The 19,580-nt window shown below is 41.9% G+C and overlaps 1 protein-coding gene across 2 annotated transcripts in view; it reads left to right on the top strand.

Annotated features, from left to right (window-relative positions):
• The first annotated feature begins 1,496 nt into the window (after positions 1-1,496).
• The window catches only part of ETFA (electron transfer flavoprotein subunit alpha), an 86,202-nt gene continuing 68,118 nt past the window's right edge, over positions 1,497-19,580 (top strand). Inside the window, exons 1-3 of one of the 2 annotated variants that reach the window (XM_041742905.1) lie at positions 1,497-1,646; positions 16,719-16,865; positions 19,403-19,484. In XM_041742905.1, the coding sequence (XP_041598839.1) occupies positions 1,608-1,646; positions 16,719-16,865; positions 19,403-19,484 (268 nt within the window). In that variant the 5' untranslated portion in view covers positions 1,497-1,607. Of the gene's footprint in view, positions 1,647-14,611; positions 14,672-16,718; positions 16,866-19,402; positions 19,485-19,580 lie in introns of those variants that run through there. The other variant, XM_041742904.1, reaches the window with a different exon arrangement.

Here is a 19,580-nt window from a genome sequence, read left to right as displayed (position 1 = left end):
TGCCCAAGGAGGACAGTAGTTGTAGTTGTGTCTCCAGCCTGTCTGCCTCTTTCTGCAGCAGCGCACGGCCCCGTTCCTGTCCTTGGACCTTCCCCTTATGGGCTTTTACCTACATGGTTCTTTTCTTTTCTTTTCTTTCCTTTTCTTTTCTTCTTTCTTTTCTTTTCTTTCTTGCTTTCTTCTTTCTTTCTAAAAGATTTTATTTATTTATTCATGAGAAACAGAAGGAAAGAGAGAGAGGCAGAGACACAGGCAGAGGGAGAAGCAGGCTCTCTGCGGGGAGCCCCACGTGGGATTCGATCCCAGGACCCCGGGGTCACGCCCTGCGCCAAAGGCAGATGCTCAATCGCTGAGCCCCCCTGGGGCCCGGTTCTTTTCTTAATTTAAGATTTTATGTAATTGAGAGCGAGATCAGGAATGGATACTGTATTTTGTCAAATGCTTTCTCTGCATCTATTGAGAGGATCATATGGTTCTTGGTTTTTCTCTTGCTGATATGATGAATCATATTGATTGTTTTACGGGTGTTGAACCAGCCTTGTGTCCCGGGAATAAATCCTACTTGGTCATGGTGAATAATTTCCTTAATGTACTGTTGGATCCTATTGGCTAGTATCTTGTTGAGAATTTTTGCATCCATGTTCATCAGGGATATTGGTCTGTAATTCTCCTTTTTGGTGGGGTCTTTGTCTGGTTTTGGAATTAAGGTGATGTTGGCCTCATAGAACGAATTTGGAAGTGCTCCATCTCTTTCTATCTTTCCAAACAGCTTTAGTAGAATAGGTATGATTTCTTCTTTAAATGTTTGATAGAATTCCCCTGGGAAGCCATCTGGCCCTGGACTTTTGTGTCTTGGGAGGTTTTTGATGACTGCTTCAATTTCCTCCCTGGTTATTGGCCTGTTCAGGTTTTCTATTTCTTCCTGCTCCAGTTTTGGTAGTTTGTGGCTTTGCAGGAATGCGTCCATTTCTTCTAGATTGCCTAATTTACTGGCGTAGAGCTGTTCATAATATGATTTTAAAATCGTTTGTATTTCCTTGGTGTTGGTAGTGATCTCTCCTTTCTCATTCATGATTTTATTAATTTGAGTCTTCTCTCTCTTCTTTTTACTAAGGCGAGAGGGCGAGCCCGCTGCCCGCGGGAGCCAGGCCGGGTGGGGCCTGATGCTGCCTCGCAGGACGCTGCGACCGTGACCTGGCCACCTGGCGCCCTGGTGGGTGCCTTTCCCTGCTCACCTGTAGGTTTCCCGTCTGGGGAGGCCGCCGCGTCCCCGTATCACGTGCCCTGACCCGGGGCAGGTGCAGCGCTGATCTGCGTGACCCGACGGCCGGGAGTAGGGCGAGGGGTGTCCCCGCGCGTCGGGAGGCGGGCGGAGCGGCCGGGGCTCCGGGGCAAGCGCCGCGGCGGGGAAGCAGGTGCTCCACCCCCCCCACCCCAGGCCGCCGCGCGAGGCCTCCCCTTTGCTCCACTTCCCAGGCCCCGCCCCCGCCTTCCGCCGTCCCCATTGGCTGCCGCCGGCCAATGGGCTGCTGGGACCGAGCGTCTCGCGGGATTCCCGGGCTGCGCGGCCGCGGTGACGGCGCTGCGAGGCGGACGGAGCGGACGCCATGTTCCGAGCGGGGGCCGCAGCTCGGCTCCGGCGGGCGGTGAGTGCCGGAGGGAGGCGGGCCGGCTGCTGCTCCGCGGGGGCCTGGGCGCCGACGGGCCGGGGCGCAGACAGGCGGGCCGGGGCTGTGCGGCGGGCGCCGGGCTCCTTCGGGCGGGGCGGGGCGGGGCCGAGGTGCGGGTCAGGGTGACCTCAGGTGCGCGGCCGGCTGCCCTGCGTCGGTCCCGCGAGCTCCGGCGGGGCCCGTGGGGTGCGGGAGGTTCCGCGGCGCCCCAAGGCCCGCGTCCCGGACACCGAAGCCTTTCCTCGGGCGGCCCGCGGTTGCGCTCCCGGGGGGGGCGCGGGGGGCGAGGAGACGGGGGACCCGAGGGGCAGGGGGCGGGGTCGGGCGTCAGGGGGCGGGGCCCGAGGGGCAGGGGGCGTGGCTGGGAACCACGGGATGGGGCGAGGGGCGTGGCCGAGGGGGCGGGTCGGGGGCCGAGGAGACGGGGAGGGGGCGGGGGGCGGGGCGGGTCCGAGGAGACGGGTGAGGGGGCGGGGCCCAGGGGCGGGGGCCGGGGGGGCGGGGCTAGGGGCGGGGTCGGAGAGACGGGGAGGGGGTCGGGAATCAGGGGCGAGGGGGCGGGTCCGGGGGCGGGGCGGGGGGGGCCCGAGGAGATGGAGGCGGGGCCCAGGGGTAGGGGGCGGGGCGGGGGCCGAGGAGATGAGGGACGGGAGCGGGACCGGGGTGCAGGGGCGGGGCCCAGGAGATGGGGCGGGGTCAGGTTAGGGCGGGGGCGGGGAGCTGGCGGGGCGGGGGTCGGTCGTGGGGGGGGCAGCCGCCTCGGGCCTGGAGGGCAGGCGTCTGTACCCTGGGTCTGCCGCGCTGGCCGAGGAGTAGGGACTGCTGATCTAGGTCACTGCACCCGGATCTGCGGTGCTGGCCGAGGAGCGGGGCTGCTGACCGCGCTCGCTTTCTGATGCTTTACTTAGAAATCATGTTTGCCACATTTCCACCTTGTGTGGGATGATAGTGTTTGGAGACTGACTGATTACAAGTGAAGAGACAATTTATATTGTGGATTCTCTAAGTTTTCCAGTTAAGTGAAACACAAGGCCGTTAAACTGGGTCAGAGACCTTGATGACCTTTTTCCTTTCCCGCAGGTTTGTCCTTTTCCGCAGGTTGTTTTAGGCATGTATATTTTTCCTGTCCACCACAGAGATTTTCTCCCTGAGACAGAACTTGCAATCTTCCGAGATGTCTGTAGGCTCTTTTGTATGTGTGTGTATTCCTTGCTTCATTAAACAACAACAAAACCTGTGTGCCCCTCTCCCCTGTGAGAAAAGTTCAGATCTCCATCCTTCAGGTCAGTCTTTCTCCCAGAACATTTTTCTCCCCAGAAGATGTAGGCATAAACAAGTTAGAGTCATGGCTTTGGAAGATGCCACGTATAGAGTCAGACTGGCAGAAAATAGCTACGCGATTATTAAAAGGTAATTTTGTGGGCAGGTTAGAAGTCTGGCATAAGTGAAATAATTTGGCACTTGGGTGGCTCAGTTGATTAAGTTTCTGCCTTGGGCTCAACTCTTTTTTTTTTTTTAAACATTAGTTTTAAAGCTTTTATTTTTATTTATGATAGTCACACAGAGAGAGAGAGAAAGAGAGGCAGAGACACAGGCAGAGGGAGAAGCAGGCTCCATGCACCGGGAGCCCGACGTGGGATTCGATCCCGGGACTCCAGTATCGTGCCCTGGGCCAAAGGCAGGCGCCAAACCACTGCGCCACCCAGGGATCCCCTGGGCTCAACTCTTGATCTCAGGGTCCTGGTATCAAGCCCCACATGGAGCTCCCTGCTCAGTCGGGAACCTGCTTCTCTCTCTCCCTCTCCCCCTCTCCCCCATCATGTTTTTTCTCTTGCAAATAAATGAATGAATGAATGAACTAACTTTAGTAGGGACAATTTAGGATGTCTTGTAGATAGTGAAAAATGAAATGATTAGCTTAAGAAATTCTTGTCACACAATTTGCTAATAGACATACATAGTATTTTCAGATCTTTATTGTGGTTTGCCAAAAAGCTTGACCTTGACTCATTTTGAAAATCTGAAGTCAGGCTAAGTAGAGTGCTTGCTCTAAAGGAATAAGAACATTTCAGAGTGGAATTTCAAGAATATAAGGAAGTGATAGAAACACTTCTAAAATAGATCCGTAAATACATATACATAACTTTTTAAAATTTTGAAATAATTTCAAACTTACAGGAAAGTTGTAAGAATAATATACGTAATTCTCAAAACCTTTTTAGTTTCACCAGCTGTTAACAGTTTGACACATTTGCTTCATCTCTTTTCATGTATATTTTTTCTTTCTTTCTTTCTTTCTTTTTTTTTTTTTTAAAGATTTATATATTTGTAGTGCCTGGGTGGCACAGTCAGTTAAGCATCTGCTTTTGGCTCAGTCATGATCCCTGGGTCCTGAGATCGAGCCTCATGTTGGGCTCCCTGCTCATTGGGGAGCCTGCCTCTCCCTCTGCCCCTCACTTGCTCTCAAATAAGTAAAAAAAAAAAAATCAGTTTATTTGAGAGAAAGTGTACAAGAGTGCGAGAGGGGGAGAGAGAGCATGTGCGTGAGAGGGTGTGTACTCAGGGAGGGGTGGAGGAAGAAGAAGAGAGAGAATCCACAAGCAGACTCCACGGAGCCCACGTGGGGCTGGATTCAGGGCTTGATCCCAGGACCTTGAGATCATGACCTGAATTGAAACCAAGAGTTGGCCACTCAACCTTTGAGCTACCCAGGTGCCCCTTGTTATTTTTCTGAACCATTTGAAAATGTTGCAGACATGCCCCTTATTCTTGTGTCAGTGTAGTGTGTATTTTCTAAGAGCAGGGAGGTTCACATTTCATTTCCACAGTAAAATCAGCAAAATTAGGAAGTTTAACAGTGATACAATATTGTTATTCAGCCTACAAACATTCAGATGTTAACAGTTGTCACATTAATATTTTTTATGGCAGTTTTTCTCTCAGTTTGGTTTAGGGTAGTCCAGGATCATGCCTTGCATTTAATTTTCATGTCTCTTGAGTCTTTGTTAGAAAAGCCCCTCAAGGGATCCCTGGGTGGCGCAGTGGTTTGGCGCCTGCCTTTGGCCCAGGGCGCGATCCTGGAGACCCGGGATCGAATCCCACGTCGGGCTCCCGGTGCATGGAGCCTGCTTCTCCCTCCGCCTGTGTCTCTGCCTCTCTCTCTCTCTCTCTCTGTGACTATCATAAATAAATAAAAATTAAAAAAATAAAAAATAAAAAATAAAAAAAAATAAAAAAAAGAAAAGCCCCTCAGCCTTTCTTTGGCTTTGATGGCATTGACATTTTTGAAGAGTATAGGTCTTTTTTTTCGACTGTCAACTGTCCCAGATTGAGGTTCATCTGGTATTTCCTCATGAGTCTCACAGAAGTGATATGTGTTCTCAGCGCATCATGTTAGGAAGCTCATAATGTTGATTTATCCCATTATTGGTGATGTTAACTTTACTTGGCTAAAGTTATCAGGTTTTTCCACTCAAGTTACTACTTCTCCCTTTATGATTTTTACTTTTTTTATTTTTTTAAATTTTTATTTATTTATGATAGAGAGAGAGAGAGGCAGAGACATAGGCAGAGGGAGAAGCAGGCTCCATGCACCGGGAGCCCGACATGGGATTTGATCCCGGGTCTCCAGGATTGCGCCCTGGGCTAAAGGCAGGCGCTAAACCGCTGCGCCACCCAGGGATCCCCTCCCTTTATGATTTTTAAATAACTTGTAGGGAGATATTTTTTTTTAAATTTTTAAAAAAAATTTTATTTATGATAGTCACACACACAGAGAGAGTTAGAGGCAGAGACATAGGCAGAGGGAGAAGCAGGCTCCATGCACCGGGAGCCTGACATGGTATTCGATCCCAGGTCTCCAGGATCGCACCCTGGGCCAAAGGCAGGCGCTAAACCGCTGCGCCACCCAGGGATCCCTGTAGGGAGATATATTGAGATTATGTGAGTCTCCTCTTTCTCATCAGACTTTCACCCACTAGTCTTAACATAATATTGATGTTAAGAGAAATTATTACTGTGATGTAAAATGGTAATTTTCTAATTCCATCATTCCTTCTGTATTAGCATTCTATTATAAGGAAGATTTCTTTCTTATTTATCATGGATCCTTTATTTAGTAGGTTATAATCCGTTAGTATCTTACATTTTCTTTAAAAGATTTACTTTTTATTTTAGAGAGAGAGAATGCTCACACCCGTACGAGGGTAGGGAGGGTGGGCAAAGGAAGAGGGAGAGAATCCTCAAGCAGATTCCCGGCTGAGTGCAGAGCCTGGCATAGGCTTGGTCCCAGGACTCTGAGCGCATGACCTGAGCCAAAATCAAAAGCTGGCCAGGTAACTGAGCCACACAGGCACCCCTTGATGCTTTCAGGTTGTCCTGTATTTCTAAAGTGAGAGTCCCTCCTGGTTTCCATTTACTTATATGATGTGGGAAACAAAGGCAGAAGAAAAGAATTAAATTTCTTTATTGCCTACAGCCCACTGACAAGTTCTTGAAACAGGTAGAGTGACCTTCACTCTAGGAAGTCAGCCGCCTCTATGTTAATACTTTGTTAAGGGCAAAAGGCAATCTTAGATTAACATTATCCTGACCTCCAGTATCCTGTAAATCTTCTTTAACATGTAAAAATTCCTTTGGAAGCTTCATTTCTACTCCCAAGATACATGTTAGCAATCATCCTCCAAGAATATGGCCTACTGATATACATCTGAGGGGTCTTATGACTAAGGTTTTACAAGACAGTAATAAATGGCTTTTTCCCAACAGTAGCTGGCCCCCCTCAAGGTCCTGAAAACTTTGCTTTCAAAGTTCCTTAGAGACTTACCCCATCCCTAACCCTCTCTCAACTTGAAAGTACATAATCAGTCACCCGTCAAAACCGCAGCATAGGTCTTTCTGCCCACCCGTCCTGTCCCTGTGCTTTAATAAAAATCACCTTTTTTCACTGAAGACAGGTCTAGAATTTTTTCTTGGCCATTGGCTCTGAACCCCAACATTTATATATCAATGATGTCATAAAGCCAAATAGTTTATCTGAAATCCCTACTCTTGAAATTTAAAAAGATTTCTTCCATAGCTAACCATGAGTTATTTAGGAGGATATATTTTCACAAAACTATATTTTTAATAATAGATTAAAACGAATCTCTTGAAAGATTATATTGAACTCTTAATGTGTATATAGTTAACTGCACACTTAGAAATGATTAAGATGATAAATTTTCTAGGTGTTATTTACTACAGTTAAAAAAAAGAGAAAATGTAAATTAAATGATTTGCATTTGGTATCCAGGTTCTGTTTGCAGTATTGACCTGATTTGTGCCCTTGAGCAAAGTCTTTCCTCTTTGAGGGGCTCTTCAATGTTGTCTGTTCAGTGAAGGTGGTATTCTACATCTACAGTAAGGAGCTGAAGAACGCAGTAAGAGGAAAATAGGTATTTGCAGTTAGTTAACATTCTTCTGGGGAAATTAATCTGAATTATGAGTATTTTATATTCATTTGCATTTGAAATTGATTTGTTGACTAATAAGATACCAAAGAAATATTTTATGTGGAGAGTGAAGCAACCCTTTTCAAGGGCATTTGAATATTCCTGTTTTTATACTCACTGCCAGACGGGAAAGAGTAATAATCATAATTCAGAAGCTGTGAAACTGGTGTGAAGGAACATGACATTTTTCAGAGTCCATGCCCTGTCCCTGACAAATGAGCTTGAACTCTGTAATTTGCATGCAAATTTTAATTTCTTTTGAAAGAAGAAAGGGAGCCAATTTTTTTTTTAATTTTTATTTATTTATGATAGTCACACAGAGAGAGAGAGAGAGAGAGGCAGAGACACAGGCAGAGGGAGAAGCAGGCTCCATGCACTGGGAGCCTGATGTGGGATTCGATCCCGGGTCTCCAGGATCGCGCCCTGGGCCAAAGGCAGGCGCCAAACCGCTGCGCCACCCAGGGATCCCAAGGGAGCCAATTTTGATGGGGTTCTAAAAGATTTATCGTATAAGGTGAATTCTGTAGAATTATGCTGTCTGCCAATGTGTCTACTAAGGGTCTTATCTGTTTTTAAAGTGAATGAAGTTGAGTATATTTTTAATATTATAATCAATGTCATACGACGTTTCTAGTCATGATTAAAAGTTACCAGATTTTATTACTAAAGAGGTTAAAGCAAGTTATTTAAAGTACATAAATGTAATATACATTTTATTATTACAAAATGTACGGTAAAGTAGGGATAGGTGGCTTTAATTACATATTTATTTTTTGCTTTAGAACTTGGAAAGTCCCCCCCCCCCCCCCCGATTTTATTTATTTGAGGGAGAGAGTGAGCATGAGTGAGGGGTGGGGTGGGATAGGGGCAGAGGGGAGAGGGAGAAGCAGCTCCCCTGTGAGCAGGGAGCCTGATGCTGGTCTCCAGGGCTTCTTGTGGGATCAGCTATCTTTGTTGTGACTGCATTGTAATCTTGCAGCTTAGCTTCTTCCACTTCCCAGGCCTGTTTCCTTGATGCCTCACAGATGCTGTTTCTAGTACTCCCCAATAAACTTCTTGTACAGTCACACACACAAAAGGAAGTTTAAGTATAAGATGGCAACAGGCATTCAAAGCATCCACTGTCTAGCTGTGTTCATTCTTGGAAGAATTAAGACAACAGTCTTTTTGATTTTCTGTAGCTTAGATGAGCAACCTTGGGGAAAGGCAGATCTAGAGTCTTAAAATTGTTTTCTATATTTCAGTGTATAGAGTCGAAGTATTTAAAGGATGTTTTTTAAAGCAACAGATTTTTTTTTTTTTAAGATTTTATTTATTTATTCATGATAGTCACACAGAGAGACAGAGAGGCAGAGACACAGGCAGAGGGAGAAGCAGGCTCCATGCAGGGAGCCTGACGTGGGACTCGATCCCGGGTCTCCAGGATCGCTCCCCGGGCCAATGGCAGGCGCCAAACTGCTGTGCCACCCAGGGATCCCAACAGATTTTTTTTTAAATAGACTATTTGGGGGAGCAATTTTAGGTTCACAGCAAAATTGAGCAGAAGGAACAGAGAGTTTCCGTATGTCCCCCCCCCCCCACACACCTGTCCTCACCTTCCCCACCCTCCCCAGCCTCTCTATCAGGGTCCTGCACCAGAGTGATAACTTTTGTTCCAGTGGATGAATCCATATTGACATTATCATCCATATCCATAGTTTACATTAGGACACAATTACATTACATATTTATATAGTTCACTCTTAGTATTCTATATTCTGTGGGTTTTGACAAATGGACAGTGGCATGTATCCACCATTATATTAAATACAGAGCAGTTTCACTACCTTGAAATAGACCAGGCTCTGCTTCTTGCCTCTCACCTTCCTTCCCTGAACCCCTGCAGCTGCTGATCTTTTCACTGTCGCTACAGCTTTGTCTTTTGTGTTAAGAGGAACTATATAGTATGTAGCCTTTTCATAGCCTGATAGCCCCTTTTTTTCCCTTCTTTTTAAAGTGCTGAATATTCTGTTCCCTGGATGAATTACAGTTTATTCATTTACCTACTGAAGGACATTTTGGCTGCTACCAAGTTTTGGCAATTATGAGTAAAGCTGCTGTACATATCCATGTGCAGGATTTTGTGTGTAAATAAGTTTCAAAACTCCTCATTTGAGGAGTATGACTATTGGATTGTATGACAAGATTTGAGGATGGCAGCTTTTTTGAGAAACTGCCACATTGTCTTCCAAAGTGGCTGTACAATTTTTAATTTCCACCAGAGTTCGTATTGCTCCATATCCTCACCAGCATGTGGTGGTGTCAGCGTTCTGGATTTTCACTATTCTAATAGGTATGCAGTAGTATTTCAGTTTTGTTTTAATTTGCAGTTCCCTAATGATACATGACGTTGAACATCTTTACATGTGCTTATTTACCATCCGTATATCTTCTTTGGTGAGGTGTCTGTTCAGATCTTTTGCCCATATTTAAAAATCAGTTTGTTTCTTATGGTTGAATATTAAGAGTTCTTTGTGTTCTTTTCAGTGATGGCCTTTTATCAGTTATGCCTTTTGCAAATCTTTTTCTCCCAATCTGTGGCCTGTCCTCTCATTTTTTTGATGAAGAGGTTTTTAAAATCAATGTTCAATTCATTTATTAGATATTTCCTCTGGGCTAGACACTGAAGTAGAAGCTGGGGTTATAGTGGTAAGAAAATAAAATATGGCCCCTGCCCTCAAAATCAAGTGGAGACAAAATAATCAGAAGTATAGTCAAGTGTGGTAAGTGCTACATATAATGAAGGCAATTCAGTGTATTGTATGAGTAGCAAAGTTAACTAGTCTAAGGAGACCCAAGAAACCTTTTATACGTAGCTGACTTTTATCAAGAATTTGTGTTCCGGCCACTTTTCCAGTATTTCAATTCTCACAACTCTGTGAGGTTATCATCATCATCATCATTTCATCTCTATATTTATGATCAGGGAACTGAGACACAGAGACGTTACAGTGGAGGTGGAAGTCTAAAGCCAGGCAGGGTGGCTCCAGAGCCTGTACTCTTTACTACTGCACTGTACTAAGGCTTCTTGGAAAGATTGGCATTTAAGCAGAAAACTTAAGGATGATTGACTGGAAGCTAATCAGGTAACAGAGGAAGAGGTCCTCTAGGTAGACGGAACAATATGAGGGAAGGCTTGGGTCAGAGAGAGCAGGGCAAGTTCAAGTATCTGAAAATAAAGTGTAAATGGAGAGAGAAATATATGGCTAGAGAGATAGATCACACCATAGAATAAATGCCTGGTAAGCCAACCTAAAAAGAGCTTACTAATCCTAATGGGGCAGGAAGCAATTGATATGTTTTAAGCAGGGGAATGAGGTGCTAGAGTTGTGTCATGGAAAGATCAGTGGGAGAAATGGATTGGGGCAGGGGGGGAAAGCTGGGTTGGGAGATGTTTGGAGTGATATAGGAGAGGGATAATGACCTTCAGCAGGTGGTGGCATTGATGATGGAGAGAAGTGAATGGATTTAGGAGATACTATATTTAGAAGGGAGAATTGTTAGGACTTTAGCAGTTGATTGGATGTGAGGGTTGAGAAGAAACCCTCTGAATATGACTCTCAGATCATGGTTTGGGCAGCTTGTTAGAGAGTGGTGCATCCCCTGAAGAATTCTGGAGAAGCAGTGTGGTAAGGGGCTAGAGGATCAGGGGAAAGAGGAGTTAAGATTTTGATCTGCTTAGTTGGAGAGTGTTTGAGAAGGTAGGCAAGTTAAGCAGTTGGATGTATAGATGTAACTTAATTTTAGGTCCAGCGCTTGGGAACAAGATTTAATATCTCTTTCTCTTTCCTCCAATATATATGTGATTCTTTTTATAGGTGATAAATTATAAATTAAGCCATGGCAATGAGAATAGTCAATAATTTTGAATATTCTGAGAGAATAAGTAAGGTAAAGCCTGAAAAGTATCTATTGGTAATTTTGGTGAGGACATAAGCCAGAGTACAAGTAGTTGAGGCATGAATGGAATTAGAGAATTGGAGTGGAAGGTGGAGCTGTGGGTTTTTAATTTTGGCTTCTTTAAAATTGGAGGAGCCTCAAACATGTTTAAATGTTGATGGGAAGGAGCCCTGGAAAATGGGAGAGGTTGGAGATCTTGCTGAGAGATTAGAAAGAATTCTTCTGCTAGATTTGAGAGGACAGACTCAAGAGCCCAGATAAAGTGATCTGTAGCAGCTTCCATTTTGATAGGACAGGGGTGGGAATTTCTGTTGGATATCAGGAAGGCGAAGCAGGTCCCCTCTAATGGCTTCAGTTTTCATTGTTGAATAAAATAGAAAATGAAGCTCTCAGGGTAGGAAGCATACTCTGTTGGCATTTGACAAACATCAGAAGGGGATATTTGACACAGTTGCCCTGGCGAGTGAGAGTACCAACAGGGATAGCATCGTGACATTGTCAGGCAGTTTTGAGGGCCCACATAAGGTCAGTGACCCAGAACTTACGGTGACTGAAGCCTGCGTTAAGTTATTTAACTGTTTTGAAGAGGTTGGGATTCCTTTTTGGGCTGTTACCTTATTAAGTCCTTCAATAGTTCTCTTTAAATGTTTAATAATTTGGCTCCCTTTTCTCCATAAAAAAGAGGGCCTTAAAGTGTACAGATGCAGTGGATCATGAAATAATAAAATGTAACTTTTGTTTAAAAACCTTTTCAGTAATGGATCTGTACTTTTTGAATCTTTAGTGGCATCTATACCACTCCTCTACCTAAAGTAGGATTTTAAGGCTGTAGAATTTTTAGACCTGGAAAAGAGGGCCTTGGCATCTTTTTTGTTTGTTTGTTTCTTTTTGAGCAGTGCTATTTTTTAAAAAAGATTTTGTTTATTTATTCATGAGAGACACAAAGAGGCAGAGACGTAGGCAGAAGGAGAAGTAGACTCCCCTCGGGGAGCCCGATGCGGGATCAAGCCCTGAGCTGAAGGTAGATGCTCAACCGCTGAGCCCACCCAGGTGTCCCTGAGCAGTGCTAGTTTTTAAAAATCAGGAAAATATCTGCTAAGTGAAATCTTATAGGAGTGACCCATATACCGGTTTTCCCTGCAGCTTTCCTATAAAACCTTTCATGAGGTTTTCACTTCACAGTTGAAGAAGCAATTGCCATTAACTTATATGGAAAATTTTTGAAGTGTTCTCAGACCCAAAGATAACCTCTCTTAGGCTTTTCTGATATGATAGGACATATCTTGTTAATGGATGCACAAAATAAATTGAGATAAATCACGGATGCCCACACAGTTCAAAGCTATGGTAGCTTGACTGCTGAGTGTAGTTTCAGGGAAAGAGCTTGATGTTGCCACTCTCACTGCTTTGGGGTGCACAATGCTTCAGGGTACAGCTGGCTGCAAAACAAATGTAATGCTGTTTTTGCTTTTCACTTTTTTCATAAAAAAGAAAATCCTCTTCAGATTTCTTTTGGTTAGTGAAAATAGGTAGGTCTTCCATAAAAGTGAAATGGCATAAAATGAACTTTTGAAAAGCTAGGGATATGTATATAAAACAGCTTAAAAGTGATGGTACTTTGATGTGAGCTAGTAATTAAAAACTCATTCTGGAGTCTGCTTACACATTTTTTAAAAATTACTTATTTGAGAGAGAAGAGCATGTGCGTATGTGAGCGAGGATGAGTGGGAATAGGGGCAGGGGGAGAGAAATTCTCAAGCAGACTCCCCTTTGTGGGGCTGGATCCCGGGACCCTGAGATTATGACATGAACCAAAATCAAGAGCCAGCTGTTTAACTTGACTCTTTAACAACATGGATTTGAACTGTACCAGTCCACTTGCATGTGATTTTTTTTTTTTTTTTTTGGATAGAGTACAATACTATATTTTCTTATCTAGTGATTTTATTTTCTCTAGCTTACCTTATTATAATAATATAGCATGTAATACCTATAACCTACAAAATATGTGTTAATCGACTATTAATGTTATTGGGAAGGCTTCTGGTCAACAATAGGGTATTAGTTTTCCGGGAGTCCAAAGTTACATGTAGATTCTTGACTGTATCAAGGGTCAGTACTCTTCTCCCCATGTTGTTCCGCGGTCAGCTCTCTCACTGTATATTTTGGTGTAATTTGGTTAAAGCAAAGCTGAGGAGCCATTCTGGCAGCCCTGCTTGTCTGAGCTTTACTTTATCCTATGTGGTGGTTCCTGAGGTGTGCCTCCCTGGAACCCTTAGACGTCTATGGAATGTAGTTTGAAGTCCTTTGAACTAGTTCATCTCCCTCAATTTGCAGATAAAGAAACTGGGCTCTAGATTGAGGCATAACATTTTAAAAGCTACAGACCAATTTCTCTTGCTACACACAACTATTATTGCTGAATTAAGCCACATAACCATGTTTAGGTGCCGAAGCTTCTCTTTAGGTGGTATCTGAGGAATAAAAGGTAGAACTGAGTTTAGAAAGAAGCTCGGTATTAAAAACTATATGGAGTCAGTTGGTAAAGTATATAGAGTGCCTGTATGGTGTATATAGTAATTAGTAAAGATTAATCAGGTAGATGAACCGAGTGGATTCTTATGAATATTTTGTTGTTGTTGTTTACTCTTATAATTTTGAATGGTCTTTTATTTTATTTTATTTTTTTTTTGAATGGTCTTTTAATAAGAATATACAGTATCCCCCCTAGAAGCTCTAAAAAGCTTGATGATTCCTTGGGAGAACTGCCTAATTTTCTTATGATAGAACTATAATTTATGGCAAATATGGGCCTTCTGCCACCAAATCTTGGATTTATTCTTCAGATAGTGATGGAAATCTCATAATTTTTATGGTAAATGGTGTTTGAAACATAATCAAAATATGGTGTCTGATATATATTGGTAATAAGTAGTTTATTACTGGCAATTCTTGTGAAATGTGATTTAAATAATAAATTAGGCCATTGAGTCTTTATTAGAGTTCATTGCAAGATACTGTGCTCTTCTGATTAAAAAAAAGAGAAAGTACTACATATTTCTACAGATGTAGATTTTAAAAAGTTGTATTAGATTCTTCAATGAATAGGCACGGTATTTCTAAGAACTTTGATTCCATCTCAAGAATTGTGACCTGTTGTGAATTGCTACAACTTTCTGGAGAACAGTTTGTGTCAGTCAGTATTAAAACCTTTAAAAATGTGCCTGTTTCTTGATCTAACACTTAGAGCAATTTGTCATAAGAAAAGAATCATACGATATGCATACTTTAACCACCTCCTGTAAGAAAGCAATTTTATTGTAAAAAAAAAAAGTTATACAAGCAAGTACGTGATCTGGCAGCAACAAAAATCTCATTTCTTCCTCCTTCTTTGCTTCCTTTGAGTAAACAAAAAGGGAGAAAAAAGACATGCCATCCATGATATATAATGCAGTGATTCCTTCCTCTGGCATATTCCTAGGGTCTCTGGTCCCCAGCTCTGGGATTGGTGCATCAAAGATAGAGATGATTAAGAGGACTGAGGAGAAGGTTGAGGATGAACTGATACAGGTAGGAAGCTTAGGGGAAGAAGGGTCCCTATAGCTTGTTGAAGGTTCCATTGAATCTAGCTTAGTCTTCTATGGAGTCAGAGCAGCTAAGGTCTAGCCAGCTTCCAATCAGAAGGGTCTTTCTAGAATAAAACAAATTCTTGTTTGTTGAGGATGAGTGCAAAGATTTAGTTATGAGGATGATCTTCTCTGCATTGTTTGTTTTTTTAAATGTATTTTATTACTATTTTTTAAAGTAATCTCTACACCCAGTGTGGAGCTCAAACCACAACCCTAAGATCAAGAATCACACGCTCCACTGACTGAGCCAGCCAGGTGCCCCTGTGTTGTTTATAATAATAAAAAGCTACGAATTACCAAATATATTAAAGGACTGGCAAAACTGGTATGCTCATATACTTCACCAATACAAAGGTGAAGAATATTAAAATATAGCAGTTGGTATGTACAGTATAGTAATGAAAATGAAAAAATATGTATTTTGAAAATTTAATTGTGTAATGAGCATTTTAAATTTGTAAATTATACAAATATATGTACATTATAATTTGTAAATATCCAGCTCTGGGTATAAATTTTAAACCATGCTTTCCTCACTCCAACTCCAGATCAGATTTTTGTTGAAGTAAGCCATGTAGCTATGCCATTTGATCCCCAATGCCTCTTTTTCTCAATTCTCATTGTGATTTTTCACAAGGATAGTTCCAGAATTTTATTATTCCGTCACAGCTATGGTGCCCTTCCTCATGTTTTCACTAGACAGGAACACCTGAACTTCTTCTCTTCTTTCTTTTGATTTTATATTTCATGATCTGGAACCCCCCAACATATTTTGTATTTCTTCATTAATTGAAAAACTTTTCCCATAATTGTATGTTAGCAAGTCTTATTTCCCTTAAGATCTTTGAGTACGGTGACCATTCTTGTTCATCTTTGTGTTCCTGGTGTTTGAAATTCTTCCAGATGACCTTGAACTATTAGTGGTCTCTTGATAGTCAACAGTCGATACAGATGGGTCCTGGTTGGTTTCAAGATATGGTCTTGCAAGCTTCTTTTTTGAATTCAGAAACATGTTTAAACAATTGAAACCCAGCAAGATTACTGTGTGGTGTTGTATTTTAAAGACATATTTACATTATCAGTTACTTGGGTGTTGAATATATTATGCCTGAAACAATAGAAAGCAACTTTAGTAATTGATTTCAAACCCATTATTTCTGGATATACTGTATCTTTAGCAGTTTTGCTGCAAGTGAATGTACTTGGTAATAGTTGGAGTCCTCATTTGATAGTTAATAGATTCTACTTAAGAATTTTATATTTATTTTATTTTTATTGTTTTGAGAGGGAGCGAAAGCACGCATGCCTGCATGGGGATGGGGGTGAGGGGCAGAGGGAGAGAGAGAGAGAGAGAGAGAATCTCAAGCAGGCTCCACACTCAGCGCAGAGTCTGAAATGGGGCCCAATCTCATGACTGAGATCGTGACCTGGGCGGAAATCAAGAGTTGCATGCTTAACCAACTGAGCCACCCAGGCCACCCCTCTAAATGAGGATTTTATTTATTTATTAGCACGAGTGGCAAAGCGGGACAGAGGGAGAGGGAGGAGCAGACTCCCTGCTGAAAAGGGAGCCTGACAAGGGGCTCCATCCCAGGACCCTGGGATCATGACTTGAGCTGAAGGCAGACGCTTAACTGACTGGGCCACCCAGGCGCCCCTCTACTTAAGAATTTTAATTTAGATGTAGTTAGCGATTTCTCATTGAACATATAATATTCAGAAGCTTAGATTAGTGGGAGTAATTAAATTTTTCTGACAATACAAATTTGTGTTTTCTCTTTTTTAGGAAAGAATATTAGTAATAGAAAATAGACACAAATAGCTTAATTTTTGCCATTAAGGAAGTACTTTATGAATACATTTATAGAACTGAGTGTTGTGTACAGTTGTTTTTTTAAAGCACACATGCTTAACAATTAGAGTTAAAAAAAAAAAACCCTATTTATATTACAATATTCTTTTCTACCTTTTCATTTTTTTCCTTTTAGGCCTCACTGCTACGATTTCAGAGTACCCTGGTAATAGCCGAGCATGCAAATGATACCCTAGCACCCATTACATTAAATACCATCACTGCAGCCAAACATCTTGGAGGTGAAGTGTCTTGCTTAGTAGCTGGAACCAAATGTGACAAGGTGAGAAATTTTTAAGGTCAACCATAGCAAATATAATCTCCATCAAGAGACAGGGAAAGATGGCAACAGAGAATTATGCTGAGGACTGTAACCCAAACTGGGCACTAATCCTCATTAAATGGCCAATGTCACAGTCATTACTACATGTGAAAAAGGAACTAAAAGGTTTGCTCACTAAGCATTCTGTCTTTTGAAATGAGGTAAAATACTTGATTTAGTTCCACTGGCACCATCATGTGCCATCAGGTACCAAGTAGAATGATAATATTTGAGTTTGAGGTTAATAGCCGATCCCTTTTGTGTATTGATGAATATACTAGCTAATTGCTTTTAATTCCTGAAAGTGGTAAATCTGCACAAAGTATCATCGGTACTAATTTTTACTTGGTGTAAGAATTCACAGGTAAGTATTATGCTTTTCAAACTGTAGCTGTTACTAAAAGATTATTTCATTTTCGTTGTTGAGGAAATGAGGTAACAGCTTTGTAAACCAGTCCTTTAGAAGGGTGCTATAATACGATTTGCAGGATCCATACCACTGGGTACAGTGTAGTTGGAATCATGCTTCAGTTCAGTTGAATCACCAGTTCTCTCCTGTACCACACAGGAGTTGCCAGGTGTGCAGTTGGGGACTTGAACCTCAGAGGAGGAAATCCGGAAAGAGCATGTTTCTTTTTAGAGGATTTTTTATTAAATGGCATTGCCTCAGAACACGTGGTATAATGCAGATGCAGAATGCTGGCGTCACTACTATCTTACGTGAAATCAGTATCTTGAAAGAATGTACTCTAGCAGGTTTGGGGTTAAGTTGTATGGACTTCTTTACCTAAATCCTGCTAACAACTATTGCATCTTATTATTTAGTAACCACGATGTATGATGACATGAGTAAGCTTTTTTTGGTTGCCCTGCTTTTAGATTTAATGTAAGTTCTGGGTTTGATTATTTGACTGTGATTTTAAATAAATATTCAGATATTTTGGGATCCCTGGGTAGCGCAGTGGTTTGGCGCCTGCCTTTGGCCCCAGGGCGCGATCCTGGAGACCCGGGGTCGAATCCCACATCAGGCTCCCGGTGCATGGAGCCTGCTTCTCCCTCTGCCTATGTCTTTGCCTCTCTCTCTCTCTCTCTGTGACTATCATAAATAAATAAAAATTTAAAAAAAAAATTCAGATATTTTAAAAATATTTGAAATGCTATTTTATTTACACTATTTTGAGAAAAATCAAAGCAGAAATAATTTTCTCTTTAGTTACAATCTTACTGGTTTGTCACATTCTAATCTGAAAGAAAAACAGTACCTGTATAAGGAGACTTTTAATAGCCTAAGCAGATTTCAGTTTTATGTTTTTTTGGTAGCTATTTATCGTAAGTAGCAAGTGATTTTTCTGTGTAGTGCCAGAATTTTTTGCTGGTAAAAAAGATCATTTTGATAGAAGACAGTGTGCCAGTGAATACTTGGTGCAGCAGAGGTACTTTTGCAACCTCAGAAACAGTGAATATTCTTGCAGCCTTTCCTTCCATTGAGGGAGGCAGGAGGCACAGCTTTTTATGCCTGCTCATCGGGGAATCGGCATGGAGGTAAAGAAGAAGACAGAAGACCATGATGTGATGGTTCTGTCTCTGCTAAAGCAGAAGCCAGTCAGTCTTGCTGTAATTTAGAGAATTAAAAGGGGGCATTCCTATTTTTTTTTTTTTTTTACATTTTTTAAATCCGAATTCAATTTGCCCACATGTAGTATGACACTCAGTGTTCATCCCATCAAGTGCCCTCCTCAGTGCCTGTTGCCCAGTTACCCCCCCCCAAACTCCCCTTCCACAACCCTTTGTTTCAAAAGGGGAAATTCTGCTTGCCTTCTGTATATAGGAAATTTGACTAATCAAAAAGCTTTCTCAGAATTTCATTTTGATTCCACACAGGAAAAAGAGAAATTAAAATAAAAATTATTTTGCTTTATTATAGATACATATATGTAACTCAGCAGAAAATCAGAAGTTGACAATGGACCATCATATAAGATTTTTCTATTGCCTAAATTCACTAATTTTAATACCAGGAGAAATTACTATTGCCAAATAAAGTGCAGTGGCCTGTAAACCAGTGTTGTTAAGTCATGTTCTTTACGTCTAGGAGGCCCATTGGCTGTGTTATTGTGTGTGTGTATGAGAGAACCTAACCATTGCCTCATTTTCACTGTTTCTAAAATGATGAATTTACTGTTGCATTTAATGAGAGGTAAAAAGTACAATTTATAATTAAATTTGAATAGAGAGCTGCGCTAGTTTTGGCTTATCAGTTAATACTTTTTTTTTTCCCCCAAGGTAGGAATTTTTGTTTAAGGTCAATTGGTAGTAAGATTAATTAGCCTAAGTTTTTTTTTTATTAAAGAATTTTCTTTTTTCCCCTAAGTCCTTTTTCTGATAAGAACGATTTCTGTAGTTGGCCATTAATATCTTATGCTCTGTTGATTTTTATAGTGGTGGCTCTATTTATATTTTTCTCTTAGATAGATAATTAAAAACTCTTTTAATTATAGGTGGCACAAGATCTCTGCAAAGTAGCAGGTGTAGCCAAAGTTCTGGTGGCCCAGCATGATACATACAAAGGCCTCCTTCCAGGTGAGATTTTCCAGTGGAAAAAGTTTAGTATCTAAAGTATGCTTAAATATAAGAATATGAAAATATTATGAAATGTGTTTATAAAATGTGTTTAAT

Source organism: Vulpes lagopus, chromosome 2, assembly GCF_018345385.1.
Source record: "Vulpes lagopus strain Blue_001 chromosome 2, ASM1834538v1, whole genome shotgun sequence".
In the NCBI taxonomy this organism is placed as follows: Eukaryota; Metazoa; Chordata; class Mammalia; order Carnivora; family Canidae; genus Vulpes; species Vulpes lagopus.
The sequence above is the reverse complement of the archived record's forward strand: the minus strand, read 5'-3'. Positions and strand labels throughout refer to the sequence as shown.